Raw genomic sequence first — 17,072 nt, 5'->3', positions numbered from 1 at the left:
ACGCGCGTGCTCCCTAACAGACTGTATGACTACAGCGACACCTAGTGGCTATAGTACATACTCTACACTACCACCTACTGTTTCAAAGTGCTTACAGTTTTCCTTTTTTTCTCAACATTTTTTGTGATCAGCTTCCTCCCCCAAACAGAGACAGGGACAGAGAGAGAAAAGAAAAAAAAGGCCAAACCTGGCTTGGCATGAATTCACAGTCGATGTGTAATTTAGCATTCCTGATGATTGCCTGAATGTGACAAAGGAGAATCCACAATACTCCCATCAATCCTCTTTTTTTTTCGAAACAAGAAAATAAAACACATTTATTGCTCCATTTCTGATTTAACATTTCTCTCTGGTTCTAGAAAATATATATGAATATATCTATACGCCTGGATTACTTCTCCTAACGTCTCGTACAGTGGCAACAAGGTAAATGACGTTACGATATAAACAAGAAATTACACGCACGACACACAGGAGAAAAGCCCTGCCCTCATTGGGTAACCAGCTGTCCTGCAGCAGAGCTTTACCCACCCCCCTCGCGCACGCACACACATTCATCAACATGCGCACGCAACCATCTTTCACATTTGCCCACATACATACACATGAATGCACACACACTATACAGAGAGAGAGAGAGAGAGCGAGAGAGAGGGGAAGGGGCACTAGCACGGTTCAATGCCAACAGTATTTTTTTTTTTAAATTGGGATGAACCAGAGGAGCCCTCTGGTTTGTTAGCTCCCCGTGCTAATACCAAAGCTTCAGTTCACTGGGCTTATAAGTACAGTGTGTTGTTGCTGAGACAGCCAGTTCAAATCCAGCCGGTCACATGGAACTCTGATCCCCCCCTCCCACTTCTCCCTTTCGTCCCCAATGGCCCCTCGTTCAGTCATCAGTCTTTCATCTGGGAATAGATGGTCGGGTTAGTTAAAGAAGAGGGTGGGGAAAAGTGTAGGTTGGCAAACAGAACAGAACCCAGTCTTTCGCGCTTTCTTCGCCTCATTTTTTGTACCTGTCTTTCCTGCGAGTCTGTCCGTCCCTGGGTGAGGGTGTAGAGAAGACAAACATGCGTCCAACACACACTAGTTATAGTGGCCTGCTAGGAGCCTGTCAATATTCAGTATTTAACTTTGAATTGTCAGCATGGATTAACATTAACAATGTTATTATCATTGTAATATTATATATCATTTACTCTAATGATGTTTTAAAACTTATTTTTTGTGTATGTTTTCATTCATCTTCTTTTATATTATAGCTTTCCCTACATGGTTTAGTTTTTTGTGAATGTACTAGGCGGTTGGATTGCACCACACCAACACCTGACTCCCTATTGGCTGACAAGTATCATCTTCTTCCTGCTTCTCCTCCAATCACAAGATGCGAGGTGCAGAGCGGTCATTGGACACGGTCTTGCGAAGGCGGACTCCTCTCCTGATAGTGGTCAACATATCACCGGACCCTTCTGCCTCCTCTGTCCCTGTCTGAGCATCGGTGGAGCCGGTTGGTGGCAGGCCTGGGTCATCGGGAAGGGTGGGGAAAGGGAATTGCCCCTCCCCAAGGGCGTGTGCACTGGCTACCAACTCGCCGATCTTCTCTACTAGACTATGCCGATTGGCCGCGATCATCTGATCCTCCTCTGATCCGGCCCCTGAGCCTGTCCCCATTACAAGACCCCCATGCTGTTGGGCATAGACCTCTAATGCTGCCCCTGATCCCCAGGCAGTGTTAGGCAGGCTGAGGCGCTTGGGTGACGCCTTCACATAATCAAGCGCACCCTGTGCGTCCTCCACTCCAGCATAGAACACACACTCCTCACTGCCTACACGCACAGGTACACCACCCGAATGTCCTCCAGCTGCATACGCACCACCCCCTGCCCCAGGTGAATGTGAGTCTCTGGGAACCGTGGGGGTCTTGACAGGCACAATGGGTGGTCGGATCGGGATGGGACCCGCACTGGACAATGTGCGCCTAACACCTGGTTTAGTAGATGGGGTTCGTCGAATGGTGGCAGTGCCTGGAGTCCCTGCTCCGCCTCCAACAGCTCCACCAGATTGTCCTGATATCCCATGACCAAGCACACCACTGGGTAGGCCGGCTGTACTGGCTGGCCTCTTCGTCTGGATCATGCGCCGGTAGTTCTGGGCGATATTAGAGTGACGAGGAATGGTGGAGGACTTGTCGAACTCTGTCTGTCCATCTGGGCCTTCAGCATCACCATTCACTGAGTAGCAGTCATAGTCTGAACCTAATGCACAGGAAGAAAGACAAAGATCAAGGGGTTTTGATTACACACCACACTCTCAAGACACTGGGAAAAATGAAGGAGCTATTGGTACAAACAGATTTGATCCGACGTTGAGCGTGCCAAGTGATTTGGGAGAACAATTTACCAATTTTCTCGTATTCTGAGTTTTCTTTTCAGGTGCAAACTGAATTTTCGAGTGGTCCAGCCCTGTCGTAAAAGTGGTTTAAAATGATTCATGTTCGTATGAACTGACCATAAGAACAAATGTCGGAGAAATTCAGAATAAGAGTTCAAATATGTTTTTACATGAGGCCTAATATTCTATTGTAAGTGATAAATTCTGCAGAGCTTGTAAATCCTGATAAATCCTGATTAATCGAAAAATAATTTTGCCCAGCACAAGTAGACTTTTCTGAGATTGTACACAGACAATAACATGATGGATGCAGCCGGGAGAAATATAGAAAATATGGGCTGAAATGGATGAAAGCTGAGTGGAGCCTATTTCAGAGTTCAGAGCTTCACCTTGTGAGGGGATGGTGTCCTCAGAGCAGGATGGGGTTGTGGTCTCTGTGCTGTATCCACTGGAGTACTGCAGCGAGTCTCTGCTGTTCTTCTGCTGCTCCATACTCAGTCCTCTGGTCAGCACCATGGCCAGGTCACTGGCTGCTGGGGAAACCTCCTCTCCATGCTGACGAAATGCAGAGGCCACATAGACAGATGTTTACAGCTGGTAATAGCTAAACTCAGACTTTTCTTAGTGCAGACATTTTGTTGATTAAATGTGGATTATGTTTTATTAACTTCCATTCTCTGCATCACACACTGAGCAGCAGGAGTGAATGTGCTTATTATTAAGTCCAAGACAATATTAAAACACAAAAAAGAATAACAGTATACTAGCCTGACTAACTGACTTCATATGGATAGAGACCAATTGTTTTGGAAGACAGTGTTTCAACATGTTGTATAGTCTGTATAGTCATAATATTTTTATTATCATACTTTTTATTGCAATGATGTGAGATTGTAAAAGGGTGAAAGTAAATTGTTGTGTATTGCTCCATAAATGAAATCATAGCTCCACTGACAAAATACATTTTCTCCATATTGATTGTCTACTGTCTCGTCTTCAAAATAAAACAGGATACAGTATACAAGTATTAAAAAAGGAGGACAAATGTCTGTGTGCAGCTCTTCTCATTAAGGTGAAGTTTTTGTGTTACACATTGTAGATCCAAAGGTTTGGCAGTTTACAAGTACTTTTTATGTTAAGACACATAACTGTATGTGCTGAAGGTCTCCATAGTGTATGTTGTTATGGTTAGTTAGTATTTTAATGCTTATTCTTATAACTCAATATTGTGCTTGCATGTGTGTGTTGGGTTCATCTTAACACAGGCAAGTGGAATCAAACTTTAAACATTAGAAAAAGATGAATTAAAATAATTTTTTTTTTTTTTTAGATGTACTGATGTGCTGTGTTGATATATGCCTTATTATACTGCCAAATAAATATCAGTCACAGTTGATTCGCAGGTTTATTATACCCATTTTACATGGATTGCTGTATTGCAAATATCCCTCTACATATTAGCCTAACATATTCTTCTATATCTTCAACCTGCTTGTCCGCGTCACCCGCGTCATTACCTTGGCAGCAATAGTAGCCGGGGTCATCCTGGCTCTCTGGCCGTCATCGGGGTGTGATGTCCCAGCGTACCCCTGGGAGCCTGGTGATGCTTCGCTCTCCCTCAGTCTGTCGAGGGGCTCCTTTCTCCTCTGAACTGCTGCTGCAGCCACGGGCTGTTCATACTGACCTGCTTTGGACCAATCCTGAGGAGGTGAGTGGAATTAATAAGCAGGAAGTGGCAGGTAGGATTAGCATATAGAGACTTTGTCCACTATCCAGCAGTTTGAAGCCCTTCATCTGAGCGCAGAGAGAGGGGGCCTTCACAGGTGGGTGCTTGGAGGAGTATATGTGCGTGCGTGTAGAGGGGTAAGTGTGTGTGGGCAGGGGCCTTTTTGAGCATGTGCTGAAGTTGATGAGTTTGATTGGTCAGCTCTCCACATCCTGCTAAGTTTTCGTCAATCTCCGGTCGGTTAGATTGCAAAACCACTGAGTGAGACAGGGGAGGCCAAAAAAAAAAAGCATGCACACACAGCAGATGGGTGTGAATACTAGCAAAGCAAAGCAATGTGGTTATGAATGAAAATGTAAAGAAAATACACCAAACATGTTAAACTTAATGTTGGACAGAAAACAGAAGAAAAAAGGTGCAACTGAAGAAATGGAAGCGAATGGAGAACAAACCTTCCAGATAGGAACCTTTGATGTGGGAGAGGAGGAGCTGGATCCGGGGGGGCGGTTATAGGGTGGGGACGCAGGAACGGGAAGAATGACAGAGAGAGGCCTGGTGGAGCCAGAGTGAGAGAGAGCGGGGCGGAAGGTTGCGAAGGACGAGCCAAACTGCGGGACGAGAGACATAGTCGTATAATCAGAGAGAGAAAATAAAGACGTGGACGTGGACTAGGAGAGGAAGAGAGTGAGAGAGGCAGCCAGCTGTGGTGGGAGACCCCTGGGCCGAACACATGAAACAGAAAGACATCAACAACGACAGACACACATACACACACTCAGTGTGAAAGAGAAGAGCAGGATAAGATCAGCAGTAGGTTTGACAACAGAAAACATTAGTCACTGCTGTCCATGCATCAAAATGACTCTATGTCCAAACTAAGTGTAATTATTAGTCTGTAAGAACTACATCGGTGAATTCTAGGTAAACTACATACCACAGCTTGACTGTGCATATTAAAAAGGTGATGGAATGTGTTTAAGAAGCCCCAAGCATGCACTAAAAACTATTATGGTTTGATTTGACCATTACCTCTTCAGAGCAGTAATTCTGCATCATTGTAGGACAGAAAATGGCTATTTGACTATAAATAGTTTATTTTTGATAACCTAGTAATGGGCTCTTTACTGCTCCCCGAGGCTGGAGCACAGACCACCTGCAACTTCAATTGGCAGGAGCTGTGGTTAAAGTGAGTGTTTAATTCCCCATTAGCCATAATACACAGAAATCCAAAAACAAATGGACTCGCCACAAACAGGGGAGAATATTTTCACTCAGTCTATAGCATGCAGGATGGCTCCACCACGTCATGTTGCTGCGCTGTTAAGCCAGTGTTGTTTGATGTGGATATAGAGGAATTACACACTTGTAACGTGGAGAGAAGTTTGGATTTCACAGGTAATCCGACAAGTTTGCATTATTGTAATATTTCCTCAAGGTAACTGGTGACTGTGGTGCACATGATCCATCTTGACAATGGGTATCACTTGAACAAGAGTTGGATGCAGGGCTAACTGCCATCATAAGGCTGTTAAGGGTGATAATCCACTGAGGGAAGGAACTTGTTTGTTCAAGGTGCTGGGGATGAAAGATGCTGCTTACGATCGAACATGAATATTTACTGTGCCTCATGAGCATCATTGTATTGTGTTTGTTTTCTGCAAACAGATGTGCATACTGCAGAGAATGCATAATGAACAGCAAAGAGAGAAGCTGTTGAACAGGAATAGAAGGAAGCTGGGGTTTCTGAGGTTTACATGGCGGCAACGACACCAAGTACAGTGCACAGCATATTTAAGCATTCCGTGTAAAGTTTTGACGTTGACCTGATCTTAATTGGTGAGAAGGACGTGGTGCAAATGGCTGTAAATCTTATAAGCAAAAATGTGATTAACACTCCACTGCACCACTTCTACTACAGCAGTGACCCACCAATACACAAAACACGAGCAGGTTAAGAAAATACTGTCTTCATGCGCAGGACAATACCATTTTTCATAAAGTGTGACTGCAAAACAAGCAACCCTCTATGTGTCTGATTCCTGACATGAAATATTCTTATTTTGGAAATCACAGGAATACATGAATTCAACCAACACCTCATGCACAAGTTGCATTTAAAAAAATAATTCTCTTGTGGATGGTGTTGAATTTGTTTATGCCAAAAATAGCATCTCTGCAAATTTAGCCCCAAGAGAGCAAATGCTACCTTGTGTGTTGAAGGTTTTCTTTAACATCTAGAGGTCAAAATCTCCATTAGACTTTGCTTTGGTAAATTACATTTTTTTTTAGGTAAGCTATACCTAAGCCAAGGATGTTTGTTGGTTTGTTGGTTGGTTGGTTGGTTGTTTTTGTTTGTCAGTAAGATTTCTCGAGGAGAACCCTTAAAAAATGTTTAATCACTTTCTTTAACATTGCAAGACGTGTTTTTTTGACATTTTTACTTATTTCGCAGGGAATCAATTATGGATATTGGTGAAAAAAATCAGGCATCTCTAGGGAAGTGTGTATGAGTGTGTGCACTTGTGCAGCTTGATTGGATTTAAGGGGACTGTTGGGGACATACTGAGGTATGTGCTCAATGAGAGTCATCCTAGGTATATCTTCAAGCTGTTTTAATGGATCATTTGATAAAAAAAAGTTCCCTTCAACTCATGCCACACACAGTAATTTGTAATATACTGGTGGACTACATATTATTGCAGTATGAATACCAGTACTCACAGTTGTGGGGGAGCTGCATTCACTGACCGACTGGCAGGTTTCTGAGGCCTCGGATGATGCTGAGCTGGACGACTTCTACAGCAGGAACATGGAAAGAAAAACACAACATCTTGTCAACTGATTTAGATGTACATATCAAGAATCTATATGTTCATGTGAACATTGTGTGTGCATGAGTGATATCCATCTTTTTTTCCAAGATAAATAATTCTGGTTGATATAAATATGTGTGTGTAAGGCATTTGCACCTGGCTCGTGATGTCCGAGGGCATGGGTGACGGGGGCTTGGAGTAGATATTAGCATCCTGGGACACGAAACCCGAGTCGTGGGAGGAGACGCTACTGAGGCGGTGTGCCGCGATGCCCCCCGGCGGCAGAGGCTGGTGCGGCAGGCTGCTGCGGTACCGATAGGAGGAGGAGGAGGAGGAGGTGGGTGAGTGCGGTTGGGAACCTCCACCACCACCACCTCCGCCAATACCACAACTACCGCCTCCTCCTGACGAACGGGAGGCACTACTGTGGGCGCTGTTGACGCTGCTGTGGGGGGTGAAGGGTGCAGAGGAGCAGGAGGAGGACGGATTGTTGAAGAGGGGTGAGGAGGGTGAAGAAGGGATGAAGGTGACGTCAATGTGGAGTAAGGACAGTGTTTAGGGAGAGAGAGCACGATTGCAGAAAAGTGATTTAGAAAGAAGGAAATGTGTAAGATGTGAAGGGTGGGTGATGGTAGGTTGATGGTTGGAGGATGGTGTGGTTGGTTTCAGGTGATGGATGGAAGTTTCAGGAACAGTCCACAGCAAGTTGTTAGTGACACACCAGTCACAGTTAAAAAGCAAGGACCCCCAAATAAGAGAGGGAAGCAGGACAACCAAACACCCGGCAGGAGAGAAAGAGGGCAAATCACCAGTTCACACACAAACAGAAAACAGTGAGACGAGTACAGAGTGTGGTTGAGGTGAGGGGAAGGGGGAGGGGTAGAGGGGGGGGGGGGGGGGGGGGTAGACAGAGAGTGTGTAAGCTTATGAGGATCCAGGGCACTCACACAAATACACACTACACAATACAGGATAAAGGCTGTGATATTGCATGCAACTGCTACAACATGCAAATACTGACAGAGACTGATTCACTCATACGCTGAATGAGATTTATTTCAGATAAACAACCACAGACATCTGTTTCTACTTTACTGTATTCTTCTTGTTGTGTTATTTATCATGGGGGCACAATATGTTTGCAAACGTAACTGGAGAGTTGTGTAACTGTATCTCAAAACACATGCAAATCTGAAAACATTCTTTTTTAACACATTTACAAATCTGATTACACACACATGGACTGAATGATTCTACTACACTGAGGGTGACTGGACAAACAGTAATGATGGACTGACACACACAGAGGGACTGACAGTCATAATGAAACATAAACATCAGGGAGGGCTCCTCTTTCTGATCCTCAGTTTATACTGATGCACAGTTAAGAACACTGCAGTGCAGCTGTGAGCTCTGGTTGTGTATGTGTGTACTGTGCATGTGTGTATTTGTGTGTGAGTACCTGCACATGCTGCTCTTGCGTGAGCCAGAGCTGCTGGGAGATGAGGGAGGGGTCTGATAGGACCAGCTGTAATCTGACCCCTTCAGATCCTTAATCACCTGAGAGAGACACAGACACAGGGAGTTAAAGAGAGTTTGTTCAGCTTGGCTTGTTCCTTTACATGTCTTCTGCATGTTGTGTGGGTGAGAGTGTGTGTGTGTGTGTGTGTGTGTGTGTGTGTGTTTCACCTGTTCACTAGCAGGGGGCAGTTTGTGAGGATCTGTTGTCAGCACAGTGAGGTCATCAATGATGGCCTGGAGGTGAGTGATCTCTCCCAGCATGGCGATCTCTCCGTTCTACAAAACAAGATAGAACCAATCAGTCATATATCCTGCTGAGCTCCAAGTCTACCCTTCCTATCCTTTTTCAACCAAAAGTCCAAAACAGACCCATGGATTACACAAAGCCTCTAAAGGTGTCCCTAAGAAGTTAGAGTCAGATTCTTTCAGTCCAGTAAATTGTAATCAATGGATTGGACTCTTCAGCACATCCCAGCACACAGCTCTGGGGAACACCCTGACCTCAAGAGGCTTTATTTTAACTATATAATCACATGGTCTGAAGAAGATGGCTCAACTATATTTCTGGTTCACATGCATTTTTGCTTGTTTAACATTGAGAAAAAAGGTCACAGCACCAGCTTATAAATTTGATACTGTCACATATCTTGTCAATATGTAAAACCCACTTAAATTGCAGTATATTGTCTCCCAGACAAGAAAACACCTTGTATACTTGATGTATTTCAGCATCATACAACAGTCACTACTTGGGTTACTTTGGACACACCCACATCTCAATCAGAGGAGCGGCTCTGCAACCACAGGAGACTATGACACTGCACAGCAGATCAGAAAATGCTCCTCCACTCTACCACCACCCCTCCTCCTCTATCCATCCCCTCACCACAACTGGTTGCAGGAAGCCAATGAAGGTGCAGAAGCGACCCCTCTCCTCCACCAGGGCGCGGCGCACCGCCTGCTTCTCTGTCTCCTCCATCAACAGGCACAGGTCGGTGACATCCTGCATGGCACTGTCCACCTGAGGCTGCAGGTCTCCTCGCCCTGGGAGAGGAGACAGGGGGGTCAGGGAGGAGATGAAGTTAGACAGGTATGAAGGGCAGAAGTGGGGTTTTCATCGAAGAGGGTGGATGATGTAGGAAAGAAAGATAGAGGGGCAGATCATATGAGTGAAAGTGACTCTGGGTATAAAAGGTTAGAAACATGAATTTGGCTACATGGGCTCTCTCTTCATCAGCCTGTTTTCCATAATGCACTGCTGCATCAAACCACTAGCATACACAATGAAAACACATTGTTTGATGTTTTGGCTGTGTACTTGTTTTACTTTCTATGTGGAGTTTATTCTGTGAGTGCATCACATTTCTCTTATGTCCATGTCATTAATTAACACTGACAGCAGCCTAATGTTGAGCATATTATATGTGGGACTCATGGAAGTCATATCAGATAAGTATTTGTCACTTCTATATGGTTTTGTCCAATAGCTTGATGCCCTAAGTCTATATTGTATTTATTTTCACATAATATGATACATTCTGTAATATAAAATATAAAGCTTTCCCTGTGACAAAGGCTCTAAACCTACAATACCTATTTTGACCACTTGGGGGCAGCACAATCAAGCTGCTAGGATACTTGCACATATAAGTGTACACAACAGCATTTGTTTTCTGTGAGAGCCGAAACATTTTCGTATTTATCAGAGTTTCCACTTTTTTGGAGAGATGCTCAATATAGTCAAATAATATTTTGGACTAAATGTGCAAGTGTGTTAATCACAGCACATGACACAGTACCGAGCCGAAACAATAGATACATACACATGGTGTGGACAATCTCAATCCTATCTACTGTTAACAGAAATAACACACTACATCCAATGAATGGAAAGCAAGACATATAACTCTATGTAGTCTTACAGCATGCAAGAAAGTGTGCAGACGTCTGCAGTACCAGGGATAGAATGAAAGAGAAAATACAAGAAGAGATGACAGTAGAATGAAAGTTTGAGGTGTGACTCGTAGTAGCAGCTACAGAAGTCATGCAGGAGTCAATACAGAAGAAATGACATCATAAATTGACCAAGTGAAAATTCAACTTATATAACTATACGGAACTGGAAAAGCTGAATTTAAACCAGTCACAGGAAGGCAACATTAAAACAGATAGAGTGAGGACTAGAACAGATTTTAACTGAATAGATGAAGGAATCAGATGGGCTGTAAAATGGTCCCATCTCTGAAGAGTCACTAAATGTTTTCAGGTAAAACTCATACACTAATAGACTTTCGACACCTGCATGGTTACCTGATCTTGAGGTTCTGTCTTGTTGTGGGGCCCTAACATAAAATCTATCTTTGAACCTTTTATTAATTTAGGTTTTTATTTCAATTATTTCAATTACATGTATGTTTATGGGCCTTCTTTGACATCCGGTATATCTTTGTGCTTCATTCTTGTGACATTTTTTTCAACAACCTATAACGCTGGTCATCTTTTTTTCTCATTTTTATGTACTATTATGTGTTGTATCTAATACTTGGAAGAATTGGAATATGAGCAGTATAAGGTAATAAAATAAAAATGTATTGTTCACTACCGCAATGTGGGGTAAATATGAGGCCTAAGACTGATTTGTGAGGCCCCTGGTGGAATAATACAACCCTGGTTACAAACCTCTCTCTGTTGATCTGAAGACAAGATTAAAGTTTCTTCTCTACCGTAGAACAATTCTCTAATATGCACAGAAAGCTTTTCATGACCATTTGGAACAATCATATCACAATTTCAGTATCAACCATGAAGTGATAATCTGAATAAAGTAAGCTCAGTTGGGTCTCCACTACATTCAGCATGTCTGTGTATGGTAATGGGCAGGAGGAGAATGTGAGTAAGAAAGGAGGTGATGCAACAGAGCTGCAGCGAGCAACAGGCTGATACTTACCCTGGATCTCTATTACCACAGGGAGGGAGAGACAGTCGAGAGGGGGGGGCAGCAAAAAGGAAGCAAAATAAGAGAGAGAAAGAGGGGACAGAGAGAAGGGAGATAGCAAAACTCATTGTTAAGGTTAGTACAAGGAAGCCATCGCAAGACAGCCGCAGTGCCACAGGTTAGAGCAACTTAATACTGCTGCAACCAAAAATTCCATCCAGAAATAATAATAATAACAAATACAATAATAATAATAACAGCAACACCGAGCGTCAGCACTCACAGAGCTAACAAGACACTCACAAGCATAACAGCAAAGAACACTGTCCTCTCTCACTGTCAGGTTTAGCTCTTGTCAAATGCTACTAAATGTATGATATGGATCATATTTAATGTATCACTATTTTACATAAGATGTACTCAGCTAAAGTCATGGAGTTGTATTTAACAAAAGACAGGATGTCATTTTAAAGTAAGTGAAATTTTGACATTTTGCATTGATGCATTCATCTGCCTGGCAACTGAATGGAAGCTATTCCAGAGAGAAAGCACTATTTATTGGTTGTTGCATCACTGAGTGAAGTGTTTCAGGACGAATGAGAAAAAAGACCTGCAATGCCGTTAAGTGCCACTAGATGACAACATTAACCTACAATTCTTTTGACCTCAACTGTTCTAAGTCTATGGTGTTTTGACCTCAGTGTTTGACTCAAGCTGCTTCACTTGTGTGTTCACATTTAAAGTATTTTGAGGGTGTTTTGTGTTTTGTAGTGGTTTTATCATGACCCCCACTCACATACACACTATAAATCAATATCATAATCTGTGAAATCATAATAAACTGTAACTGTGGTCAAAAGAAGCCTCCTTTTAGTGTGACCTTCTGTCTATTCAATCCAATGTGACATGAGCCTGAGCTGGACTGTTGAAGACTGCTGACTGTTACCTTTACGAGCCTTCTTCTGTAGTTTCATGGTGTCAGATGACTTCTTCTTGATCTCGTGGCGTGACCTCTTGTACTCTTGAAACAGGATGAACAGAGAAGTTTCAGTAACAGGAATGTAAAACCCTCTGTGTAAACTCATATTATCTTTCATTTCCCATACTGATCAAAATAGAAATGCCTCCAGAAGCTGTGCGACCTCGAGCACGCTGGTAAAGACCTTACACTGTATGGAGGCACTGAACATCATCTTTGTTTTGTCCAAGCTGTTTGTGCAGCGGGTGTGAAATCAATAAGATTTACATGAAAGCATGAAGAACGCTATTAAAATACAGAGAAATGAGTCTAACGGTGTCTTATCACCAAACCTGTTTACAACTACTATAAAAAACATACTAATATCAAATCAATCAGCAAATTAAAAACTGGGAAGGAGCTGATGTATATTCTTATGATATATTAATGCTCATGGTAACACGTATGCCTCAGGATGTGACAGAAGGGATTTTCCTCCTTTCCCCTGATCTGCATGAAAGACTGTTCTCCATGAGGCAGTTCATTACAGAATATTGACCACACAGGGATCTGGTGAGAAGAGGTGTTACAGTTTTCCCGTTGGAAAAGTCCCACAAGTAAAACAGGGAAGTATACCATAAGTATGATTTCAGTTTTTAGCTATTGAGCTTTTTCAAGGAAGTAATGGAAGTGTATTCTTAGATTTATTTGTTTGAGTTCTTTTATAGTTATCTGTCAAACTAGATAATAAAAAAGCTCTATGATATTCATTCTCTGTGTGAATTTGTTTCGAATTTGTATCGAATCATCCCCTGATAACTCTTCAAACTCTTGTTGATATTAGTATGGACCTGGACCTGGATTTTACTTTGTAGTGTTGGTGTGGCAACATGTTCACAACAAATTTTTGTATATTTTAATATAGTGCTTTATTTTTGGTTTGAGGGAGGAATGCTCTCAATTCGTTATTTTAGCTGTGCAACACTATCTCCTAAGAAACTGTTTCTATACTGATGTGCAACAGCAGCATACAACATTTTGTATGGATTATATTTTCTATTAGCATAACGACAGTATGTTCCTAATTTGAATATTTGGATAAATTGCATCATTTATTGATGCTGAAACATATTGGCAAAATGTTGACCGAAAACATATTTTCCACGGCACAACATCCAGTCTTGCAGTACACTTTGTAGTGATCATAGCCGTTAATAAGTGCAGAGCTTCAATCATTCAAATACTAGATATGTTGGACATAAAATAAAAATTTAAAAAAAGACTTATTTACTGTTGCAGTTGTACAGACAGATAATTTCTAGGGGACAGGGTGGAGCTGTGATGTGTTTGCACCTTTTGCATGATCCTTATCCAGCTGGTTGGCTGTTTTCTTCCAGTCCTCAATCTTGTCCTGGAGAGGAGTGATGAGACTCTCCATCAAAGCACTGTAGGAGAGACAGAGATTTAAGATGGTTATAAATAAATTAACATTTCAGTCCCAGGGTGAATATTTCCATGGTTTGCTGTCTTGACTATACAGACTTATTGCGTACAATTGAGACCCCCATATTCCCCCCAGCGGGCCCCACTGAAAATGAGAGGCTGTGGTATATTTATGGAGCGAGATCATTATATCAATTTCCTCCACGTGTCGTTCCACTTCATGATTTTAGTATCTGGAACACTGCCTCCCTCCTTTTCCAAACATTCATACATATGAACGCTCACACAGAAAATGTAATACTAGTGGGGCAGACACACAACAGCTTTGAGATGGCTTCAAAAGAGACCCCTGCCGTTGTCATGGCCATAGATCATCCTCATCGTCACCATCAATGTAATAGCTTCCGTGGTGGAAAAATTAAATAGTGAACATGGAGAATGAGGGAAGCAACGACAACAGTCTCTTGGTGAGGTTTCCAGAGCGAGCTGTGCTGCGTTCCAATGGCTGAATTCATTTTGCAGTGATTTAAATATGTACAGACTGAGCAATGTTCCTGATGGAGTCCACACAGCTGACAAGAAAACCTCACCAAACATTTGTCCCTTCATAATATTGGCGACATGACAGGAAGCAAAAGTAGGAAGGTGAGATGACACAAACAGTGATGAAGGAAAGGAAATGAAAGGGAAGAAAGAAGGAAGGAAGGAAGGAAGGACGTGTATCTTACTTGGTGAACTGGCGAAGTTTGGCCTCGATGCTGCGATGCCTCATGCACATCCTGGTCAGAGCTGAACCAATATCTCTGGTTGCCCCTGGAAACACAAAACAGCCAGGTTCATGTGATGAAACGCAAACACACACACACACACACACACACACACACACACACACACACACACCAGTGTCTCATTGCACATTTACCACAAAAAGGCCCTTTTTGTTTGACAGAAACCACAAAAAGCTGTGATCAGTATTTACATTACAGCTATTAGTGCTCTGTGTAAAGTAAATGCTGCTAAAAGCATTGTATCCTTCAACAGATGAACCATTACACAAAGCTTTTCTTATCCTTTTTACACCCGGCCAATATTTACACAAGACCCCGATCTGACTCTCGTAGACACGACACACACTCACAGCTTTGTCCAAATAAAGAAGTATCTCATGAGCGTGTGTTTGTGGGAGAGCCGAGTGCTCGGGAACCGAGATTCGAGAGCTGCTAACCTGCAACTGTAAACACAAGTCTATTTTAAGGCCGAGTAGATCCATGTGGAAAAGCTGACCCCGGAGCTGGAGTCACTTTAAGTGATGGCAGACAGAGCTAACTTCCAAACAAGGTGCTCCGAGCTGCTGCTGCTGCTGCTGCTGCTATACAGGTGGAAACCAGCAATAAAATTATACTGTGGTTTCATCTTCATAGTATGCACTTTCAAGTTTATGAGCAGGGGTACGGTTTATACAGTACGAGGTGCCTAGAGAATTCCTTAATCACTGCTGCCACTGAAATGTACACACTGGAAAATTCAGATTAAACAGGAGCCAAATGGGATTTCCTCGAGAGACACTGTTTATCATGAGGGCTTACACAGGCTTACACGCTAAAATGCAGGGAGTGCAGAGAGAGGAAGGGCATTATTCCAAAATGTGTTATGCACCAGATTAATATTTTCAGCTACAACTGAAAACTCCTGTGTCAGACCAAAAACAGTGGGGGGTGGCAACTTCTCCAAAATGATTCAAACAACAAATTCAGAAACTGTCAGTGACATGTAACCACGTTGTTGAGGAAAGGAGTCAGCAACACTTGATGATAAAAAATTATTAAATTGAATTGAAACATTTGAATTGTAATTAAAAGCTAGGGTTGGTAATCCTGGAATAGCTGCAAGAGCAGGCTACACTTTGAAGCTAAAAGACCGATAAATCTAACCCCCTCCCATCGGCACTCTGGTCAAAGCTACACCCCCAAAACACATGAATGTACACTGACTGACAACGACTTTCCCGTGACTTGCTTGATATAACTTCTGACTATCGTCCTTGCTTCAGCGGTATATGGCTCTCTGGCTGAAGACCCATGGCCATGTGCAGTAACAGCACGGGTGCAGGGAACCAATTTCACCTGCTCGGGTGCAATTGAAAGTTTCAACAGGTGCAATGGAGAGGCCAAAGCAAGACAACCCCCAAAAGGGAATGTCTTTACATGTGGTGACCACAGACAGCTGCTCTCTCCTTATCCTTCCTGACTGATTCTTCCTTAGTTTTGTCTTCTGCTAGTGTCCTTGTCACTACTGGTAGCATGAGGCGGTCCCTGCAGCCCGATCAGGTTGCACAGGTAGCAAAGCTTCTCCAGGATGGCACATCCACACATGCAGAAGAAGATTTACTTTGTCTCCCAGCACAGTCTCACGAGCATGGAGGAGATACCATGAGACCGGCCGTTACACAAGGAGAGCTGGGCAGGGCTGTATAAGGGCATCAACCGAGCAGCAGGACCGGTATCTGCTCCTTTATGCGAGGAGGAACAGGAGGAGCACTGCCAGAGCCCTACAAAATTACATCCAGCAGACTACTGGTGTGCATGTTTCTGACCAAACTGTCAGAAACAGACTCCATGAGGGTGGCATGAGGGCCCGACATCCTCTAGTGGGACCTGTGCTCCCCGCACAGTGCAGCTCAATTGGCATTTGCCTGAGAACACCAAAATTGGCAGGTCTTCCACTGGCGCCTTGTTCTCTTGACAGATGAGAGCTGGTTCACACTGGGCACATGTGACAGGCGTGAAAGAGTCAGGAGACACTGTGGTGAACGTTATGCTGCCTGTACCATCATCCAGCATGACTGGTTTGGTGGTGGGTCAGTGATGGTCTGGGGAGGCATATCCTTGGAGGGTCACACAGATGTCCCTGTCATAGCCAATGGTACCATGACTGCTGTTATGAAAAAATGTGGCCAGAGTGTGTAGGCAGTTCTGTATCGGTGTATCCAACGCTGCTAAGCAGAGGAGCTCCCTGATGCCCTGACCCAGGTCTGGAGGAGATCCCCCAGGACACCATCCACTGTCTCATTAGGAGCAAGCCCAGACGTTGTCGGGAATGGATACAGGCACGCGGGGGCCATAAACAATACTGAGTCACGTTATGAGTTAACATATAATTAATGTTAGTGATGATAGTGTCAGATCGATCAAACTGGCATATAAGGTTGACATTTTTGTTTAGGAACAAAATATCTCGACAAAGAGTGTCTTGAAGACATTTCCACCATCAGGAGTGTTAACTTTGGTT

At 43.2% G+C, this 17,072-nt stretch overlaps 1 protein-coding gene across 3 annotated transcripts in view; it reads right to left on the bottom strand.

Moving 5' to 3' along the window:
• Nucleotides 1-384: 384 nt before the first annotated feature.
• Nucleotides 385-17,072, bottom strand: part of mtss1lb (MTSS I-BAR domain containing 2b) — a 63,547-nt gene continuing 46,859 nt past the window's right edge. Inside the window, exons 4-15 of one of the 3 annotated variants that reach the window (XM_034570955.1) lie at nucleotides 14,513-14,597; nucleotides 13,695-13,786; nucleotides 12,330-12,404; nucleotides 11,396-11,404; nucleotides 9,335-9,492; nucleotides 8,617-8,724; nucleotides 8,390-8,487; nucleotides 7,084-7,372; nucleotides 6,836-6,910; nucleotides 3,906-4,088; nucleotides 2,778-2,943; nucleotides 385-2,252 (exon numbers count right to left, since the gene is read on the bottom strand). In XM_034570955.1, the coding sequence (XP_034426846.1) occupies nucleotides 1,375-2,252; nucleotides 2,778-2,943; nucleotides 3,906-4,088; nucleotides 6,836-6,910; nucleotides 7,084-7,372; nucleotides 8,390-8,487; nucleotides 8,617-8,724; nucleotides 9,335-9,492; nucleotides 11,396-11,404; nucleotides 12,330-12,404; nucleotides 13,695-13,786; nucleotides 14,513-14,597 (2,216 nt within the window). In that variant the 3' untranslated portion in view covers nucleotides 385-1,374. The remainder of the gene's footprint in view (nucleotides 2,253-2,777; nucleotides 2,944-3,905; nucleotides 4,089-6,835; nucleotides 6,911-7,083; nucleotides 7,373-8,389; nucleotides 8,488-8,616; nucleotides 8,725-9,334; nucleotides 9,493-11,395; nucleotides 11,405-12,329; nucleotides 12,405-13,694; nucleotides 13,787-14,512; nucleotides 14,598-17,072) is intronic. The other 2 variants (XM_034570970.1, XM_034570963.1) reach the window with 2 other exon arrangements.

Source organism: Hippoglossus hippoglossus, chromosome 3, assembly GCF_009819705.1.
Source record: "Hippoglossus hippoglossus isolate fHipHip1 chromosome 3, fHipHip1.pri, whole genome shotgun sequence".
NCBI lineage: Eukaryota > Metazoa > Chordata > Actinopteri > Pleuronectiformes > Pleuronectidae > Hippoglossus > Hippoglossus hippoglossus.
The sequence above is the reverse complement of the archived record's forward strand: the minus strand, read 5'-3'. Positions and strand labels throughout refer to the sequence as shown.